This window comes from Oncorhynchus mykiss, chromosome 18 (assembly GCF_057628025.1).
Source record: "Oncorhynchus mykiss isolate SJ-2025 chromosome 18, ASM5762802v1, whole genome shotgun sequence".
NCBI lineage: Eukaryota > Metazoa > Chordata > Actinopteri > Salmoniformes > Salmonidae > Oncorhynchus > Oncorhynchus mykiss.
The window spans coordinates 73,221,004-73,240,136 of record NC_143039.1 but is presented as its reverse complement, the minus strand read 5'-3'; the positions used below and the strand labels follow the sequence as shown (position 1 = coordinate 73,240,136).

Here is a 19,133-nt window from a genome sequence, read left to right as displayed (position 1 = left end):
GCTCTATCTCTCTGGCTCTGGCTCTATCTCTCTGTATCTATCTCTCTGGCTCTATCTCTCTGTCTCACACTCTCCTGGCTCTATCTCTCTGGCTCTATCTCTCTGGCTCTATCTCTCTGGCTCTATCTCTCTGGCTCTATCTCTCTGGCTCTATCTCTCTGGCTCTATCTCTCTGGCTCGCTATCTCTCTTGCTCTATCTCTCTGGATCTATCAATCTGGCTCTATCTCTCTGGCTCTATCTCTCTGTCTCACACTCTCCTGGCTCTATCTCTCTGGCTCTATGTCTCTGGCTCTATCTCTCTGGCTCTATCTCTCTGGCTCTATCTCTCTGTCTCGCGCTCTCTCTGGCTCTATCTCTCTGGCTCGCGCTCTCTCTGGCTCTATATCTCTGGCTCTATCTCTCTGGCTCGCGCTCTCTCTGGCTCTATCTCTCTGGCTCTATCTCTCTGGCTCGCACTCTCTCTGGCTCTATCTCTCTGGCTCGCGCTGTCTCTGGCTCTATCTCTCTGGCTCGCGCTCTCTCTGGCTCTATCTCTCTGGCTCGCGCTCTCTCTGGCTCGCGCTCTCTCTGGCTCTATCTCTCTGGCTCTATCTCTCTGGCTCGCACTTTCTCTGGCTCTATCTCTCTGGCTCTATCTCTCTGGCTCGCGCTCTCTCTGGCTCTATCTCTCTGGCTCTATCTCTCTGGCTCGCACTCTCTCTGGCTCTATCTCTCTGGCTCTACCTCTCTGGCTCTATCTCTCTGGCTCTGGCTCTATCTCTCTGGCTCTATCTCTCTGGCTCGCACTCTCCTGGCTCTATCTCTCTGGCTCTATCTCTCTGGCTCTATCTCTCTGGCTCTATCTCTCTGGCTCTACCTCTCTGGCTCTATCGCTCTGGCTCTATCTCTCTGGCTCTATCTCTCTGGCTCTATCTCTCTGGCTCTGGCTCTATCTCTCTGTATCTATCTCTCTGGCTCTATCTCTCTGTCTCACACTCTCCTGGCTCTATCTCTCTGGCTCTATCTCTCTGGCTCTATCTCTCTGGCTCTATCTCTCTGGCTCGCGCTCTCTCTGGCTTGCGCTCTCTCTGGCTCTATCTCTCTGGCTCTATCTCTCTGGCTCTATCTCTCTGGCTCTATCTCTCTGGCTCGCTATCTCTCTTGCTCTATCTCTCTGGCTCTATCAATCTGGCTCTATCTCTCTGGCTCGCGCTCTCTCTGGCTCTATCTCTCTGGCTCTATCTCTCTGGCTCTATCTCTCTGGCTCTACCTCTCTGGCTCTATCGCTCTGGCTCTATCTCTCTGGCTCTATCTCTCTGGCTCTATCTCTCTGGCTCTGGCTCTATCTCTCTGTATCTAGCTCTCTGGCTCTATCTCTCTGTCTCACACTCTCCTGGCTCTATCTCTCTGGCTCTATCTCTCTGGCTCTATCTCTCTGGCTCTATCTCTCTGGCTCGCGCTCTCTCTGGCTTGCGCTCTCTCTGGCTCTATCTCTCTGGCTCTATCTCTCTGGCTCTATCTCTCTGGCTCTATCTCTCTGGCTCGCTATCTCTCTTGCTCTATCTCTCTGGCTCTATCAATCTGGCTCTATCTCTCTGGCTCGCGCTCTCTCTGGCTCTATCTCTTTGGCTCGCGCTCTCTCTGGCTCTATCTCTCTGGCTCTATCTCTCTGGCTCGCGCTCTCTCTGGCTCTATCTCTCTGGCTCGCGCTCTCTCTGGCTCTATCTCTCTGTCTCTATCTCTCTGGCTCGCGCTCTCTCTGGCTCTATCTCTCTGGCTCTATCTCTCTGGCTCTATCTCTCTGGCTCTATCTCTCTGGCTCTATCTCTCTGGCTCTATCTCTCTGGCTCGCGCTCTCTCTGGCTCTATCTCTCTGGCTCTATCTCTCTGGCTCGCGCTCTCTCTGGCTCTATCTCTCTGGTTCGCGCTCTCTCTGGCTTGCGCTCTCTCTGGCTCTATCTCTCTGGCTCTATCTCTCTGGCTCTATCTCTCTGGCTCTATCTCTCTGGCTCGCTATCTCTCTTGCTCTATCTCTCTGGCTCTATCAATCTGGCTCTATCTCTCTGGCTCGCGCTCTCTCTGGCTCTATCTCTTTGGCTCGCGCTCTCTCTGGCTCTATCTCTCTGGCTCTATCTCTCTGGCTCGCGCTCTCTCTGGCTCTATCTCTCTGGCTCGCGCTCTCTCTGGCTCTATCTCTCTGGCTCTATCTCTCTGGCTCGCGCTCTCTCTGGCTCTATCTCTCTGGCTCGCACTCTCTCTGGCTCTATCTCTCTGGCTCGCGCTCTCTCTGGCTCTATCTCTCTGGCTCGCGCTCTCTCTGGCTCTATCTCTCTGGCTCTATCTGTCTGGCTCGCGCTCTCTCTGGCTCTATCTCTCTGGCTCTATCTCTCTGGCTCGCACTTTCTCTGGCTCTATCTCTCTGGCTCTATCTCTCTGGCTCGCGCTCTCTCTGGCTCTATCTCTCTGGCTCTATCTCTCTGGCTCGCTATCTCTCTTGCTCTATCTCTCTGGCTCTATCAATCTGGCTCTATCTCTCTGGCTCGCGCTCTCTCTGGCTCTATCTCTTTGGCTCGCGCTCTCTCTGGCTCTATCTCTCTGGCTTTATCTCTCTGGCTCGCGCTCTCTCTGGCTCTATCTCTCTGGCTCTATCTCTCTGGCTCGCACTCTCTCTGGCTCTATCTCTCTGGCTCGCGCTCTCTCTGGCTCTATCTCTCTGGCTCGCGCTCTCTCTGGCTCTATCTCTCTGGCTCTATCTCTCTGGCTCGCGCTCTCTCTGGCTCTATCTCTCTGGCTCTATCTCTCTGGCTCGCGCTCTCTCTGGCTCTATCTCTCTGGCTCTATCTCTCTGGCTCGCACTCTCTCTGGCTCTATCTCTCTGGCTCGCGCTCTCTCTGACTATCTCTCTGGCTCTATCTCTCTGGCTCGCGCTCGCGCTCTCTCTGGCTCTATCTCTATCTCTCTGGTTCTATCTCTCTGGCTCTATCTCTCTGGCTCTATCTCTCTGGCTTGCGCTCTCTCTCTCACTCTATTTCTCTCACTCTTACATCTCTCTCTCTCTATCTATTTCAGGTACTCCGTCGAGGGCTTTTTGGACAAGAACAAGGACCCCCTCTTCCAAGATTTCAAGAGGCTCATGTTTAACAGGTGTCAAATGCAGTGCCTCGTTCACACACACACACACACACACTTTACAAAATTAGAAACTCCTTGACAGCTCGGGAAATTAATTCCTCCTCTCCTCTCCTCTCCTCTCCTCTCCTCTCCTCTCCTCTCCTCTCCTCTCCTCTCCTCTCCTCTCCTCTCCTCTCCTCTCCTCACCTCACCTAACCTCTCCTCTCCTTCCTACTTAATCCTGTTTTTTCAGTACTCTCTCCTGTCTTTCGTTCAGCTGTTCAAACCCCCTTTTCACTATTTTGAGCCTGTGTTCGTTCTGATAACCTCCCTCCATCTCTATATCTCTGTATCTATGTATCTCTTCACATCTCTCTCACCACCCCCCCACACTCTCTCTCTCTGTTCTCTCGTGCTGTAGTTCCAACCCTGTGATGAAGGAGATGTGGCCTGATGGTCAGCTGAGCATCACAGAGGTCACCAAGCGACCCCTGACAGCAGCCACCCTCTTCAAGAACTCCATTGTGGCCCTAGTGGAAAAACTGAGCTGCAAGGTTGGTGCTGCTTGGTTACTCAATGGTTGGTTTCTGGTTGAAATAAACCAAACAAACACGAGGGCAATTCTTCAGTAGCGAGATACTTGGTGTTCTTCTGGGCTTTCACCATCGGATTTTGGTGAAATAAAAAAAAACTCTCCTCCAAACTTTTCGGGTGAAAGAAGACATATCCTTGTTGCTAGGCAACGGAAGGAACATCAAGTCCACCGGAGGCGATTCTTTGTCTGCGTGTGTTTTTACCCTCCTCCATCACTCTCCATGGTTTTCATTGACCTAGTTCTAAATAATAATATGAGCTTTACCTCTCTCTCTCCGGACATTGTGGACTAGCCACACCTGTGACTCTAACAGCTGGCCAAATCAACCGGCTCCTAGAAATATGGATAACGTTTATGTGTCAGACAAGATAAAACAATGTCTGTTTTTGAGAGGTCAGTCAGATGCTGACAACCTTTCAGGGATTATGATGGAGAGAGAATGTGTGTGTAAGTGAATGGGACCACATAATAAAGTGCCCTTTGTGTTGGGAGCTAGAGTTAGTTCGGTAGGGCATTAATCCCTGTCTGTCTGTCTGTCTGTCTATCTGTCTGTCTGTCTGTCTGTCTGTCTGTCTGTCTGTCTGTCTGTCTGTCTGTCTGTCTGTCTGTCTGTCTGTCTGTCTGTCTGTCTGTCTGTCTGTCTGTCTGTCTGTCTGTCTGTCTGTCTGTCTGTCTGTGCTCAGAGCAGTAGAAGAGAGGGAAGCAACACAACACACACATACATACACGCACACACAGACTGAGACTTTATGACATTTTCTGCTGTTTTTTGGGATGTCCTGCTCTTGTAGCGATGCCTGTCTGTGTGTGGCTGGACTGGGCTGGTACCCTGGGGGGGTACAAGGGTACCCCCCCAGGTACCCTGGTACTTGATGACGGATTTACGAACGTAAACTAAGCATGACCTAAGTGATGACGGATGGACGAACGTAAACTAAGCATGACCTAAGTGATGACGGATGGACGAACGTAAACTAAGCATGACCTAATTGATGACGGATGGATGAACGTAAACTAAGCAGGACCTAATTGATGACAGATGGATGAACGTAAACTAAGCAGGACCTAATTGATGACGGATGGACGAACGTAAACTAAGCAGGACCTAATTGATGACGGATGGATGAACGTAAACTAAGCAGGACCTAAGTGATGACGGATGGATGAACGTAAACTAAGCAGGACCTAAGTGATGACGGATGGACGAACGTAAACTAAGCAGGACCTAAGTGATGACGGATGGATGAACGTAAACTAAGCAGGACCTAAGTGATGACGGATGGACGAACGTAAACTAAGCAGGACCTAAGTGATGACGGATGGACGAACGTAAACTAAGCAGGACCTAAGTGATGACGGATGGACGAACGTAAACTAAGCAGGACCTAAGTGATGACGGATGGACGAACGTAAACTAAGCAGGACCTAAGTGAGGACGGATGGATGAACGTAAACTAAGCAGGACCTAAGTGATGACGTATGGACGAACGTAAACTAAGCAGGACCTAAGTGATGACGGATGGATGAACGTAAACTAAGCAGGACCTAAGTGATGACGGATGGATGAACGTAAACTAAGCAGGACCTAATTGATGACGGATGGATGAACGTAAACTAAGCAGGACCTAAGTGATGACGGATGGATGAAAGTAAACTAAGCAGGACCTAAGTGATGACGGGTGGATGAACGTAAACTAAGCAGGACCTAAGTGATGACAGATGGATGAACGTAAACTAAGCAGGACCTAAGTGATCAGCTTTTGAAGATGTGTTGGACATTATGTCAACCTGGATTCCCTGACTCATGTGCTTGGATTCCAGGAAGAGAAGCTGCTGCCTTGGCAACAGCAAATGGGGATGAATAATAAATACAAATACAAAAATCAGGCAAATAACAGAACACTTAAAAACAGAGAAAACAGATAATGGTTGCCTCTCAAATGGCCCCCTGTTCCCATAGGGCTCTGGTACAACGTGGTGCACTACATAGGAAATAGGGTGTAATTTGGGTCATAACCACTGTCTGTGCACTAAAAGCTTTAGTATTATAATATGACATTTTCAAAGTTGAATAGTTTCTCACTGTATCACAGTCACTGTGAGTTTGGCAGAGCTAGAGTTTAATGATGCATTGATATTCTAATAGATAGATGTTGCTTGGGATGTATTTCTGCATAATTTCACAAGGCATATGGAGTCTTCTATGGCATGGTTATGCACCTCTGAGTACAGTACAGTCTGATCTCTAGAAAGTTGTCTACCCGAGCCAACTAGTCTCTCTCCTGTCTGACACTCAATTGCTTTTGGACTTGTCTATTTGTGAGTGTGGAAGCGCCGTCCCGAGTAGAGTATAATATAACATATCATATTATGACTGTTAAGGGGAGATACCTAGTCAGTTGCACAACGGAATGCCTTCAACGACAATGTGTCTTCCACATTTAACCCGACCCCTCTGAATCAGAAAGGTGTGTGTGTGTGTGTGTGTGTGGGGGGGGGGGGGGGGGGGGGGGGGGGGGGGGCGGGGGGCTGCCTTAATTGACATCTGGGGAGCAGTTGTTGTTGGGGGATAACTACCTTGCTCAATCAAATCAAATCAAATCAAATGTATTTATATAGCCCTTCGTACATCAGCTGATATCTCAAAGTGCTGTACAGAAACCCAGCCTAAAACCCCAAACAGCAAGCAATGCAGGTGTAGAAGCACGGTGGCTCGGAAAAACTCCCTAGAAAGGCTAAAACCTATGAAGAAACCTATTATATCAATGATAGATATTTTCCACCTTGCTGGTTCAGGGATTCGAACCAGCAACCTTTCAGTTACTGCCCCAACACTCTTAACTACTGGCTACCTACCAATATTACATTATGTACACTATATGACCACCGTACGACTGTTCCACCACTCTGTGTGTTGCAGGAGCCATACTACGTTCGCTGTATTAAGCCAAATGATATAAAGTCTCCCGCGCTGTTTGACGATGCCCGCTGCCAACACCAGGTGGCGTACCTGGGCCTGCTGGAGAACGTCAGAGTGCGGAGAGCAGGGTTCGCCTGCCGCCAAGCCTACACACGCTTCCTACAGAGGTCAGAGGTCATGCATATCCTGAGGTCAGAGGTCATTGGGATGAAAGCATTACGTTAACAATGAGTCATTCTTCTGGAATTAAAGTCGATGTCCATGAATGCAATGACATTCGGACATGTTATGTGAATAACAAGCTTTGTATGACTGTCTGTGTTCTAACCATGTGTATAATGGAATGGTTTGAATCTGTCCAATGTCGATTCCTAGCCTGAGTGCCTGTCTGTTTGTGCTATCATACCAACTCCTTGTCACTCGTTGTCATGCCAATAAGCATTGTAGTTGGTAAAAGCACAGATCTTGAGACTACACTACTCCAATCCTATATTATGTCAAAAACACAACTTCCTGTATCACAAAGTCTTCTTCTCCCCTCCTGTGTGGCCTGTAGGTATAAGATGACCTGTGAGAACACCTGGCCCAACCACCTGATGGGAACAGACAGGGAGGCAGTGGAGGCTATTGTCACGCAGCATGGTTTCCAGGATGACGTCGCGTACGGACATACCAAGCTGTTTGTGCGAACGCCAAAGTCTCTCTTCACCCTGGAGCAGGAGAGAGCCGCTCTCGTCCCTGTCCTGGTGCTCTTCCTACAGAAGGTAATCTCTTCTAACGGCCCGAGGCTGTGGTGATGCTAAAAGTCTAGATTACAACCTGGCTCGTGTTCAGTAGAGACAAAGCAGGAGAAAATTTTCTGAAGCAAAGGATGTAATACCTCTTCTGGATCTGTCCAGTGAGAAAGCTCATTTTCATTTTCTGTTTCAAATGTTTTCTTCTGTTTGTTCCTACTGAACAAACCCTTGTTCTCAGTGACTCTACAGTTAATACTATGGCTTTTATCCTGGATTTTAAGCTACTTAGATGAGAATGTCCTTTTTCCTGTTTGCAGCTAGTCCTAATTAAAACCCCATCGACAGTTTGCCGTCACAATCTGAACCACACAGCAGCAGCCTCCTACTAAGACCTCTCTGCCTTTCATTTGTCTTCAGCTCGACAATGATTTGGGTCCCAGTCATAGGTCGAATCCCAAATGGCACACAATTCCCTATCTAGTGCGCTACTTTTGAGTAAGTAGTGCGCTATGTAGGGAATATGGTGCCATTTTGGACGAAACCATATTCTACCCAATGTGATTAATTAATCTGCCTAGTCAAGTGGAGAAAGCTCTGATTACAATAACTGGGATAATGAATGCAATCAGAACCATCATTACATAACATTTAATTTATCATTTTTTTCTCCTCTTCTTTCTCTGCAATTGTGAAATAAATACCCTGCTTTTCTCTCTGTGACCCACTCCAGGGATTGAGTCCCAAATAACACTCTATTCCCTATATGGTGCACTATTTTTTTTTACCAGAGCCATATAGTTCAGTACACTACTGTATATAGGGAATAGGTTGCCTTTTGGGAAGAGATTCATCCGGGTCAATCTGCAGCCGAGGCGCTTCGCTAAGTGGAAAAGAAGCCCTGACGGTCTCTGGAAAGACTTCGATTTTTCCCAAATGGCACCCTATTACCTATTTGGTCCACTACTTTTGACCAGAACCCATAGTGCACTATACATGGAATAGGGTGCCATTTGGGCCCCTGAAGTGTTGACTGCTAATCTGCCTGACACCCTTCTTTCTCCCTAGTGACTCATGTACTGTAGTGTTTTTGAGTGTCTTGACTCATGTACTGTAGTGTTTTTGAGTGTCTTGACTCATGTACTGTAGTGTTTTTGAGTGTCTTGACTCATGTACTGTAGTGTTTTTGAGTGTCTTGACTGATGTACTGTCGTGTTTTTGAGTGTCTTGACTGATGTACTGTCGTGTTTTTGAGTGTCTTGACTCATGTACTGTAGTGTTTTTGAGTGTCTTGACTCATGTACTGTAGTGTTTTTGAGTGTCTTGACTCATGTACTGTAGTGTTGTTGAGTGTCTTGACACATGTACTGTAGTGTTGTTGAGTGTCTTGACTCATGTACTGTAGTGTTTTTGAGTGTCTTGACTCATGTACTGTAGTGTTTTTGAGTGTCTTGACTCATGTACTGTAGTGTTTTTGAGTATCTTGACTCATGTACTGTAGTGTTTTTGAGTATCTTGACTCATGTACTGTAGTGTTTTTGAGTATCTTGACTCATTTACTGTAGTTTTTTTGTGTCTTGACTCATGTACTGTAGTGTTTTTCAGTATCTTGACTCATTTACTGTAGTGTTTTTGAGTATCTTGACTCTTGTACTGTAGTGTTTTTAGCACCTTTTTCTCAACTCACCACTTCAATATGATAGCTTGTGAGGGGGACCTCTTGTACATTTGAACATGTTTCCATTCTATAACCTCCCTCCCTCCCTCCCTCCCTCCCTCCCTCCCTCCCTCCCTCCCTCCCTCCACCAGGTGTGGCGCGGGGCGCTGGCGAGGATGCGTTGCCGGCGGATGCGCGCCATCTTTGCCATCATGGGCTGCTACAAGCGTTACAAGGTCAAGGTCCACTTCTGGGAGGTGGAGCGACGCTTCGCCAGCGTATGCAGCATGGCTGACTATGGGAAAAGCGTGGAGTGGCCCACACCACCAGCAGCCCTCACACAATTCCACAGCATCACGCAGAAGCTGCACCGCAGGTCAGTCAGTCCCCATGGTAACCCCCACACAGATAAATAGAATGTGCCGAAGCTGAGTGTGTACAGTGTCCATTTTATATACATCAGTACTGTGTGTCTAAAACAATTTCGCCCTTGGGACATCAAAGTTCATCCTAACTACAGTAAGAGAGGCTGTCATTGGTGCGTGTGTGTACTTGTGCGTGCTTGCGTGTGTGTGTGCGCGTGTGTGTGGAAGGAGTCTGCGTTTACGTTTTGTCATACTTCTTCTCTTCACTATAGACAGATACAAAACATCAGACCATCTTTATATACCATATACAGGGCCTCCGGGAAGTATTCAGACACCTTGACTTTTTCCATATTTTGTTCCATTACAGCTTTATTCTAAAATTGATTAAATAAGTAAAATACTCAGCAATCTAAGACATGATACCCCATAATGACAAAGTGAAAAAAGTTTTTAAGACACTGACTGAAACAGAAATACCTTATTTACATTGATATTCAGAACCTTTGCTGTGAGTTTAGAAATTGAGCTCAGGTGCATCCTGTTTCCACTGATCATCCTTGAGATGTTTCTACAATATGATTGGAGTCCACCTGGGGGTCAATTAAATTGATTGGACATGATTTGGAAAGGCACACATCTGTCTATATAAGGTACCACAGTTGACAAAAACCAAGCCATGAGGTTAAAGGAATTGTACATAGAGCTCTGAGACAGGATTGTGTCGAGGCACAGACCTGGGGAAGGGTACCAAAAAATGTGGGCAGCATTGAAGGTCCCCAAGAACACAGTGGCTTCCATCATTCCTAAATGGAAGAAGTTAGGAACCACCAACACTCTTCCTAGAGCTGGCCGACTGGCCAAACTGAGCAATCGGGGGATAAGGGCCTTGGTCAGGGAGGTGACCAAGAACCCCATGGTCACTCTGAAAGAGCTTCAGAGTTCCTCTGTGTAGATGGGAGAACCTTCCAGAAGGACAACCAACTCTGCAGCACTTCTCCAAATCAGGCATTTATGGTAGTGGCCAGACGGAAGCCACCCTGCTTGGAGTTTGCCAGAAGGGAAACAAGGTTCTCTGGTCTGGTGAAACCAAGATGGAACTCTTTGGCCTGAATGCCAAGTGTCACGTCTGGAGGAAACCTCAAATCATCCCTACGGTGAAGCATGGCGGTGGCAGCATCATGCTGTGGGGATGTTTTTCAGCAGCAGGGACTGAGGATCTGTAGAGAATTTTATATTTCATTTTTTCATTTTTAATACATTTACAAACATTTCTAAAAACCTGTTTTTGCTTTGTCATTATGGGGTACTGTGATGTCATTATGGGGTACTGTGATGTCATTATGGGGTATTGTGATGTCATGGGGTATTGTGATGTCATTATGGGGTATTGTGTGTAGATTGATGAGAAACATTTTTTATTTAATCCATTTTAGAATAAGCCTGTAACATAACAAAATGTGGAAAAAGTCAAGGGGTCTGAATACACTGTATATAGACAATCTTTATATATAAATATATATTTTATTTCATTTAACTAGGCAAGTCCGTTATGAACAAATTCTTATTTACATTGACGGTCTACCCCGGCATAACCCAAACACGGACGACGCTGGGCCAATTGTGCTCCGCCCTATGGAGCTCCCAATCATTGCCGGTTGTGATACAGCTCTGAATCTAACCAAGGTCTGTAGTGATGCCTCTAGCACTGAGATGCAGTCCGGTAGACCGCTGCGCCACCCGGGAGCCCAATATATATATATATATATATATATATATATATATATATATATATATATATATATATATATATATAGATCATCTTTGTAGAATTCAAAAGGTACTCACATAAACCATGAAAAGGAATAACCTAAATAAGTTTTCTCTGCAACATCTTTGATATATTCTGTGTTTTACATTGTTTGTCCCAAGATGGCGTGCGAGGCAGATAGTGAAGAACATCCCACCGTCTGACATGGGGGAGATACGGGCCAAGGTGGCTGCTCTGGGGGCCCTGAATGGGGAGAGGAAGGACTGGGGCTGTGGTCGATCCTGGGAGAGAGACTACCTGGCTAATGTGAGTCACTCACACAGCACGGCCATGTATGTTCAGTACTTTCACTCAGTTTCAAAAATATTGTTTGGCCCTCCTACATGAGGGACAAAATTCTAATCAGACTTCTCACATAAGATTACTTTCAACCCTCAAGCCTTGTTTATGTCATTTTAGTCATTGTCTTGATTGGTCTAAAATCCTGATGAATGGAATGAGTATCTACTGTATGTCACATAAACTGAAGAGGTAAACTTTCACCAAATCTAGAGCGCATGTTGAAACAACAACACAACACCATACACACACTCACCCTGACCCAGACCAGTATACAGTACATCATAAGGGGAGACACAATGACATCATTCCGGAAGCATCCATCGCAGGCAAGAAGGAACGCGTGTGATGAACCACAAAGCCATCAGATTGTGGTTGGCTGAGTCAAAAGCAGTCACAATCAGTCCCATTCTAATGGGTCTCACTCACGACTCGTTAAAGGGTTAACACAATTACGTTTGGTCGTTGGAGCCATGGCAGACCCCTCTGGGTACCGTGACAACGGCTGGTCATGTTAATCAGTCAATGAGGCAGTCAGTTGGTCTTCTAGTGGCTTGTGACTAGGGTTGCGTACCAAATGGCACCCTATTCCCTAAATAGTGCACTACTTTTGACCAGAGTCCAATGGGTCCTAGTCAAAAGTAGTGCACTATATAGGGAATAGGGTACCATTTGAGACGTATCCTAGAACCTTATTCAACCCTCTTCTGCCCCCCCCCCCCCCTCCACCCTCCTCCCATGTCATATCCTGAGCCAACAAAGGCTTAACTGTGTATGATCCATCTCAAACGTCCCAATCTCCTGCTTTCAATTATCTACTCCTCTATCTCATCATCTCATTGACCCTTGCATCAGGTCAAGCTGAGTCTATCATGGTCAATCCATTGGTTTACACTTCAGACGATTCAACACATCCATATTCCAGACATACTTGTACATTCACTATATACAGGGCATTCGGGAAAGTATTTAGACCCCTTGACTTTTTCCACATTTTGTTACGTTACAGTCTTATTAAAATAAAATACAATCCTCAATCTACACACAATACCCCATATTGAAAAAGCAAAAACAGGTTTATTTACAAATAATAAATAATGACGGTTCTCTCTTGGCAGGTTTGTTTTGGTGCCAAATTCTTTCCATTTTTTAATAGTGGATTTAATGGTGCTCTGTGGGATGTTCAGTTCCTGATCTATTTTTTTATAACCCAACCCTGATCTGTACTTCTCCACAACTTTGTCCCTGATCTGTACTTCTCCACAACTTTGTCCCTGATCTGTACTTCTCCACAACTTTGTCCCTGATCTGTACTTCTCCACAACTTTGTCCCTGATCTGTACTTCTCCACAACTTTGTCCCTGATCTGTACTTCTCCACAACTTTGTCCCTGATCTGTACTTCTCCACAACTTTGTCCCTGATCTGTACTTCTCCACAACTTTGTCCCTGATCTGTACTTCTCCACAACTTTGTCCCTGATCTGTACTTCTCCACAACTTTGTCCCTGATCTGTACTTCTCCACAACTTTGTCCCTGATCTGTACTTCTCCACAACTTTGTCCCTGATCTGTACTTCTCCACAACTTTGTCCCTGATCTGTACTTCTCCACAACTTTGTCCCTGATCTGTACTTCTCCACAACTTTGTCCCTGATCTGTACTTCTCCACAACTTTGTCCCTGATCTGTACTTCTCCACAACTTTGTCCCTGATCTGTACTTCTCCACAACTTTGTCCCTGATCTGTACTTCTCCACAACTTTGTCCCTGATCTGTACTTCTCCACAACTTTGTCCCTGATCTGTACTTCTCCACAACTTTGTCCCTGATCTGTTTGGAGAGCTCCTTGGTTTTCATGATGCCACTTGCTTGGTGGTGCCCCTTGCTTAGTGTTGTAGCAGACTCTGGGGCCTTTCAGAACAGGTGTGTGTGTGTGTGTACATATATATATGTACACACACACACACACACCTGTCTGAAAGGCCCCCATATATATATATATATATATATATATATATATATATATATATATATATATATATATATATATATATACTGAGATCATGTGACAAATAATTTGACACTTAGATTGCACACAGGTGTACTTTATTTAACTATGTGACTTCTGAAGGTAATTGGTTGCACCAGATCTTATTGAGGGGCTTCATAGTAAAGGGGGAGAATACATAATGTATGCACACACCACTTTTCAGTTTTTTATCTTGTAACTTTTTTTTAAGTAATTTTTTTTCACTTCACCAATTTGGACTACTTTGTGTTTGTCCATTCCATGAAATCCAAATAAAAATCAATTTAAGTTACAGGTTGTTATGCAACAAAATAGGAAAAACTTGGCACACCTGTATTTAGGGAGTTTCTCCAATTCTTCTCTGCAGATCCTCTCAAGCTCTGTCGGGTTGGATGGCGAGCGTTGCTGCACAGCTATTTTCATGTCTCTTCAGAGATGTTTGATCAGTTTCAATTCCGGGCTCTGGCTGGATCACTTAAGGACATTCAGAGACTTGTTCCTAAGCCACTGCTGCGTTGTCTTGGCTGTATGCTTAGGGTCATTGTCCTGTTGGAAGATGAACCTTCGCCCCAGTCTGAGGTTCTGAGTGTTCTGGAGCAGGTTTTTATCAAGGATCTCTCTGTACTTTTCTCCATTCATCTTTCACTCAATCCTGACTAGTCTTCCAGTCCCTGCCTCTGAAAAACATCCCCACAGCATGATGCTGCAACCGCCATGCTTCACCAGGTTTCCAAGTTTCCTCCAGATGTAATGCTTGGCATTCAGGCCAAGAGTTCAATGCTGGTTTCATCAGACCAGAGAATCTTGTTTCTTATGGTCAGAGTCTTTAGGTGCCTTTTGGCAAACTCCAAGCGAGCTGTCATGTGTCGTTTACTAAAGAGGGGCTTCCGTCTGGCCACTCTACCATAAAGGCCTGATTGGTGGAGTGCTACAGAGACGGTTGTTCTTCTAGGAGATTCTCCCATCGCCACAGAGGAACTCTGGAGCTCTGTCAGTGTGACCAAGGCCCTTCTCCCCCAATTTCTCAGTTTGGACGGGTGGCCAGCTCTAGGAAGAGTCTTGGTGGTTCCAGTTCTTTCATTTAAGTATGATGGAGACCTCTGTGTTCTTGGGGACCTTCAATGCTGCAGAATTCTTTTGGTAACCTTCCCCTGATCTGTGCCTAGACACAATACTGTCTCGGAGCTCATCGGACAGTTCCTTCAACCTCATGGCTTGGTTTTTGCTCTGACATGCACTGTCAACTGTGGGACCATAAATAGACAGGTGTGCGTCTTTCCAAATCATGTCCAGTCAATTGAATTTACCACTGGTGGACTCCAATTAAGTTGTAGAAACATCTCAAGAATGATCAATGGAAACAGGATGCACCTGAGCTCAATTTCAAGTTTCATAGCAAAGGGTCTGAATACTTATGTAAATAAGTTATTTCTGGTCTTTATTTTTAATATATTTGCTAAAATTTCTAAAAACCTGTTTTTACTTTGTCATTATGGGGTATTGTGTATAGATTTATGAGGTAATTGTTTTATTTAATCTATTTTAGAATAAGGCTGTAACGTAACAAAATGTGGAAAAAGTCAAAGGGTCTGAATACTTTCCCAATGCACCGTATAACCTTCAGAATGTGAAATACTGTTATGCAGTTCATTCCTATCTTAAATCTCTGAATGTTCTCATGAGCCTGTGGTGAGGTATTGTCTGTAATAACAGAGCTTTAGATGGTATCCTTTTACATATTGCTATTTCTTAAAATTCATATAAAGATTCACATTTACCGCAAACTTATGTGGGTAAAAGCCTTGTACAGGACAACTAGACGGCCATAAAAACCGTGACCCATCTCTGAATTCACCTCAAAGTCAGTGTCTAATATAATTTATATCGTGCTGTGGTGGTTGATCTGCTCGTCTCAGAAAATCATTGATATAAGTTTGAAAGAGGCTGGGAAAGGTTATATGAACAGTGTTCTGGTTAATGAGGAGATGCTATCCAGCTGGCAGCAGGCAGACGGGGCCATGTAATGTTATTCTTGTTAGACCGTCCTGATATCACAAGCTTACATGTGTGTCTTTGATTCCAGGTGAGGGACAGTCATCAAAGCAGCTCCAACTTCATACTTTTCTCCCAAGAGCTCAGGAACAAAGACGAGTACAACCAGGTCATCTTCTCTGGATTCTGTAGGAAGGTATGAATACAACCAGGTTATCTTCTCTGGATTCTGTAGGAAGGTATGAATACAACCAGGTCATTTTGTCTGGATTCTGTAGGAAGGTATGAATACAACCAGGTCATCTTCTCTGGATTCTGAAGGAAGGCATGACAACAACCAGGTTATCTTCTCTGGATTCTGTAGGAAGGTATGACAACAACCAGGTCATTTTGTCTGGATTCTGTAGGAAGGTATGAATACAACCAGGTCATCTTCTCTGGATTCTGTAGGAAGGTATGAAAACAACCAGGTTATCTTCTCTGGATTCTGTAGGAAGGTATGACAACAACCAGGTCATCTTCTCTGGATTCTGTAGGAAGGAATGAAAACGTAGCCTATTGTACTGCCAAGAGGAGTTTCAGTTGCTTTTTGTCTCTCTCTTTTTCCCTCTTTGGAAAAACCTTTAACTTCAGATCCAGACTTGGACTTTTTGTGTTCACGTATCTGTCCTGGTTTCTGTTTTTGGCTGGTTTGATCCATGATAGTTCTGATTTCTACATTAAAGATGCCATTGTAGAGCAAAATAAAAACATATCTTTCTCTCTCTCTCTCTCTCTCTCTCTCTCTCTCTCTCAGATGAACAGATTCAATAAAAGCTCAGACCGAGCTTTGCTGATCACAGACAAACATATCTACAAACTGGACCCCAAAAAACAGTTTAAAGTGTTGAAAAGACTGCCTCTAGAAGTGGTGAGTATACTCTTCATGTGTGTCCCGTCCAGTGAAAGCCACCTTACTCCAGCCCGTGAGTTACCTCTTTACATCCACCTACATCCGTTGCCTGGGTATTACTTACAGACATGGGATACGCCCAAAATGGCACTCTTTTCCATATATAGTGCACTACTTTTGACCAGGATCCACTATGTAGGGAATAAGGTGCTGTTTGGGATGTACTCATGATCAATGGCCTCTGTCTGTCTGTGTGAATTAGTGACCCAGAACAGAGGTTGAGGGAAGCAGGGAGAGGGGAAAGGAGGGGGGAGAGTGGGAGGGGAGGGGGAAGGGGGGAGAGTGGGAGGGGGAAGGAGGGAGAGTGGGGAGGGAGGCTGCGAAGGAGGGGGAGAGTGGGAAGGAGGGAGTGGGGGAAGGGGGAGCGAAGGAGGGAGTGGGGGGAGCAAAGGAGGGGGAGGTAGGGGGGAGGAAACGAGGGGGAGGGGAGGGGGGAGGAGGGAGAGTGGGGAGGGAGGGTGCGAAGGAGGGGGCGAGCGGGAAGGAGGGAGTGGGGTGAGCAAAGGAAGGAGAGAGGGGGGAGGAAAGGATGGGGTAGGGAGAGTGCGAAGGAGGGAGAGGTGGGGAGGGGGGGTGCGAAGGAGGGAGAGGTAGGGGGGAAATGAGGGAGATTGGGAAGGAGGGGGAGGAAAGGAGGGAGATTGGGAAGGAGGGGGAGGAAAGGAGAGAGAGGGGGGGAGGAAAGGATGGTAGAGGGGGGGAAGGAGGGAGAGGAGGGAGGAATTGAGGGAGAGTGGGAAGGGGGAGGGAGGGAGAGTGGAAAGGAGGGGGGGGAAGAAAATAGGGAGAGGGGGGAGGAAAGGAGGGAGAGTGGGAAGGAGTGGGGTAAGGAAGGAGGGAGATTGGGAAGGAGGGTGGGAGGAAAAGAGGGAGAGTAGGAAGGAGGGGGGAGAGTGGGAGGGGAGGGGGAAGGGGGGAGAGTGGGGAGGGAGTAGGGGAAGGGGGAGGAGTGAGGGAAGGAGGTAGGGAGGGAGGCAGACGGGAGAAAGTGTGAGGTGTCTGATCTACATTTCTTGGTCCTGATGATGGAGGGGAGCAGTACGATGCTCCACAGATATGTGTTGTGCTGCATTGACAGTCAGAGGGCCACGGTACTTACTGTACACACAGTGTGTTTTACTCTGAAGCTGTCCATGTTACAGAACACACTGTAGGTGGAGGTAACAAGGCAGTTAATTATACAGTATTACATAATGAGCAGCTGAACACCAGTTAGGATAGAACACAACCAACACAGCTGAACACCAGTTAGGATAGGACACAACCAACACAGCTGAACACCAGTTAGGATAGAACACAACCAACACAGCTGAACACCAGTTAGGATAGAACACAATCAACACAGCTGAACACCAGTTAGGATAGGACACAACCAACACAGCTGAACACCAGTTAGGATAGAACACAACCAACACAGCTGAACACCAGTTAGGATAGAACACAACCAACACAGCTGAACACCAGTTAGGATAGAACACAACCAACACAGCTGAACACCAGTTAGGATAGAACACAACCAACACAGCTGAACACCAGTTAGGATAGAACACAACCAACACAGCTGAACACCAGTTAGGATAGAACACAACCAACACAGCTGAACACCAGTTAGGATAGAACACAACCAACACAGCTGAACACCAGTTAGGATAGAACACAACCAACACAGCTGAACACCAGTTAGGATAGAACACAACCAACACAGCTGAACACCAGTTAGGATAGAACACAACCAACACAGCTGAACACCAGTTTGGATAGAACACAACCAACACAGCTGAACACCAGTTAGGATAGAACACAACCAACACAGCTGAACACCAGTTAGGATAGAACACAACCAACACAGCTGAACACCAGTTAGGATAGAACACAACCAACACAGCTGAACACCAGTTAGGATAGAACACAACCAACACAGCTGAACACCAGTTAGGATAGAACACAACCAACACAGCTGAACATCAGTTAGGATAGAACACAACCAACACAGCTGAACACCAGTTAGGATAGAACACAACCAACACAGCTGAACACCAGTTAGGATAGAACACAACCAACACAGCTGAACATAAAGCACAGCCATACCGTGGGAAGAAACAGTTGAGTTATGAAGTTATCCAGAGCAATATCACTTTGTTTTACTATAGTATGGCTGAAAAGTAAGGTTATGTACTATAAATCACTGAATGACAGGATAGCTGAACACACATTTTGGTTTAAAGTGAGAGTAGCTCACAACTGCTGTGTGATTCACAACATTACAGTGTAGTTACAGTGTAGTTACAGTGTACTGCTAAAATAATGGTGAAGTAAATATAACCAATAGTTGTCATGGTACTGTACAGTAACTCATCATGGCCTAGCATTGAAAGAGGCTGTAGGATTCAATCTCTACTACTCTGACGACCAACTACAGTATAGTACCACCTCATCACTGTTAATCATGACGTCCAACTACAGTATAGTACCACCTCATCACTGTTAACCATGACGCCCAACTACAGTATAGTACCACCTCATCACTGTTAACCATGACGCCCAACTACAGTATAGTACCACCTCATCACTGTTAACCATGACGCCCAACTACAGTATAGTACCACCTCATCACTGTTAACCATGACGCCCAACTACAGTATGGTACCACCTCATCACTGTTAAGCATGACGTCCAACTACAGTATA

At 45.9% G+C, this 19,133-nt stretch overlaps 1 protein-coding gene across 1 annotated transcript in view; it reads left to right on the top strand.

Moving 5' to 3' along the window:
• Window positions 1-19,133, top strand: part of myo1g (myosin IG) — a 98,702-nt gene that overhangs the window by 47,124 nt on the left and 32,445 nt on the right. The window contains exons 13-20 of the mRNA XM_090209352.1: window positions 3,051-3,125; window positions 3,514-3,646; window positions 6,608-6,774; window positions 7,164-7,371; window positions 9,151-9,374; window positions 11,296-11,440; window positions 15,586-15,690; window positions 16,291-16,404. Of these exons, the coding sequence (XP_090065478.1) occupies window positions 3,051-3,125; window positions 3,514-3,646; window positions 6,608-6,774; window positions 7,164-7,371; window positions 9,151-9,374; window positions 11,296-11,440; window positions 15,586-15,690; window positions 16,291-16,404 (1,171 nt within the window). The remainder of the gene's footprint in view (window positions 1-3,050; window positions 3,126-3,513; window positions 3,647-6,607; window positions 6,775-7,163; window positions 7,372-9,150; window positions 9,375-11,295; window positions 11,441-15,585; window positions 15,691-16,290; window positions 16,405-19,133) is intronic.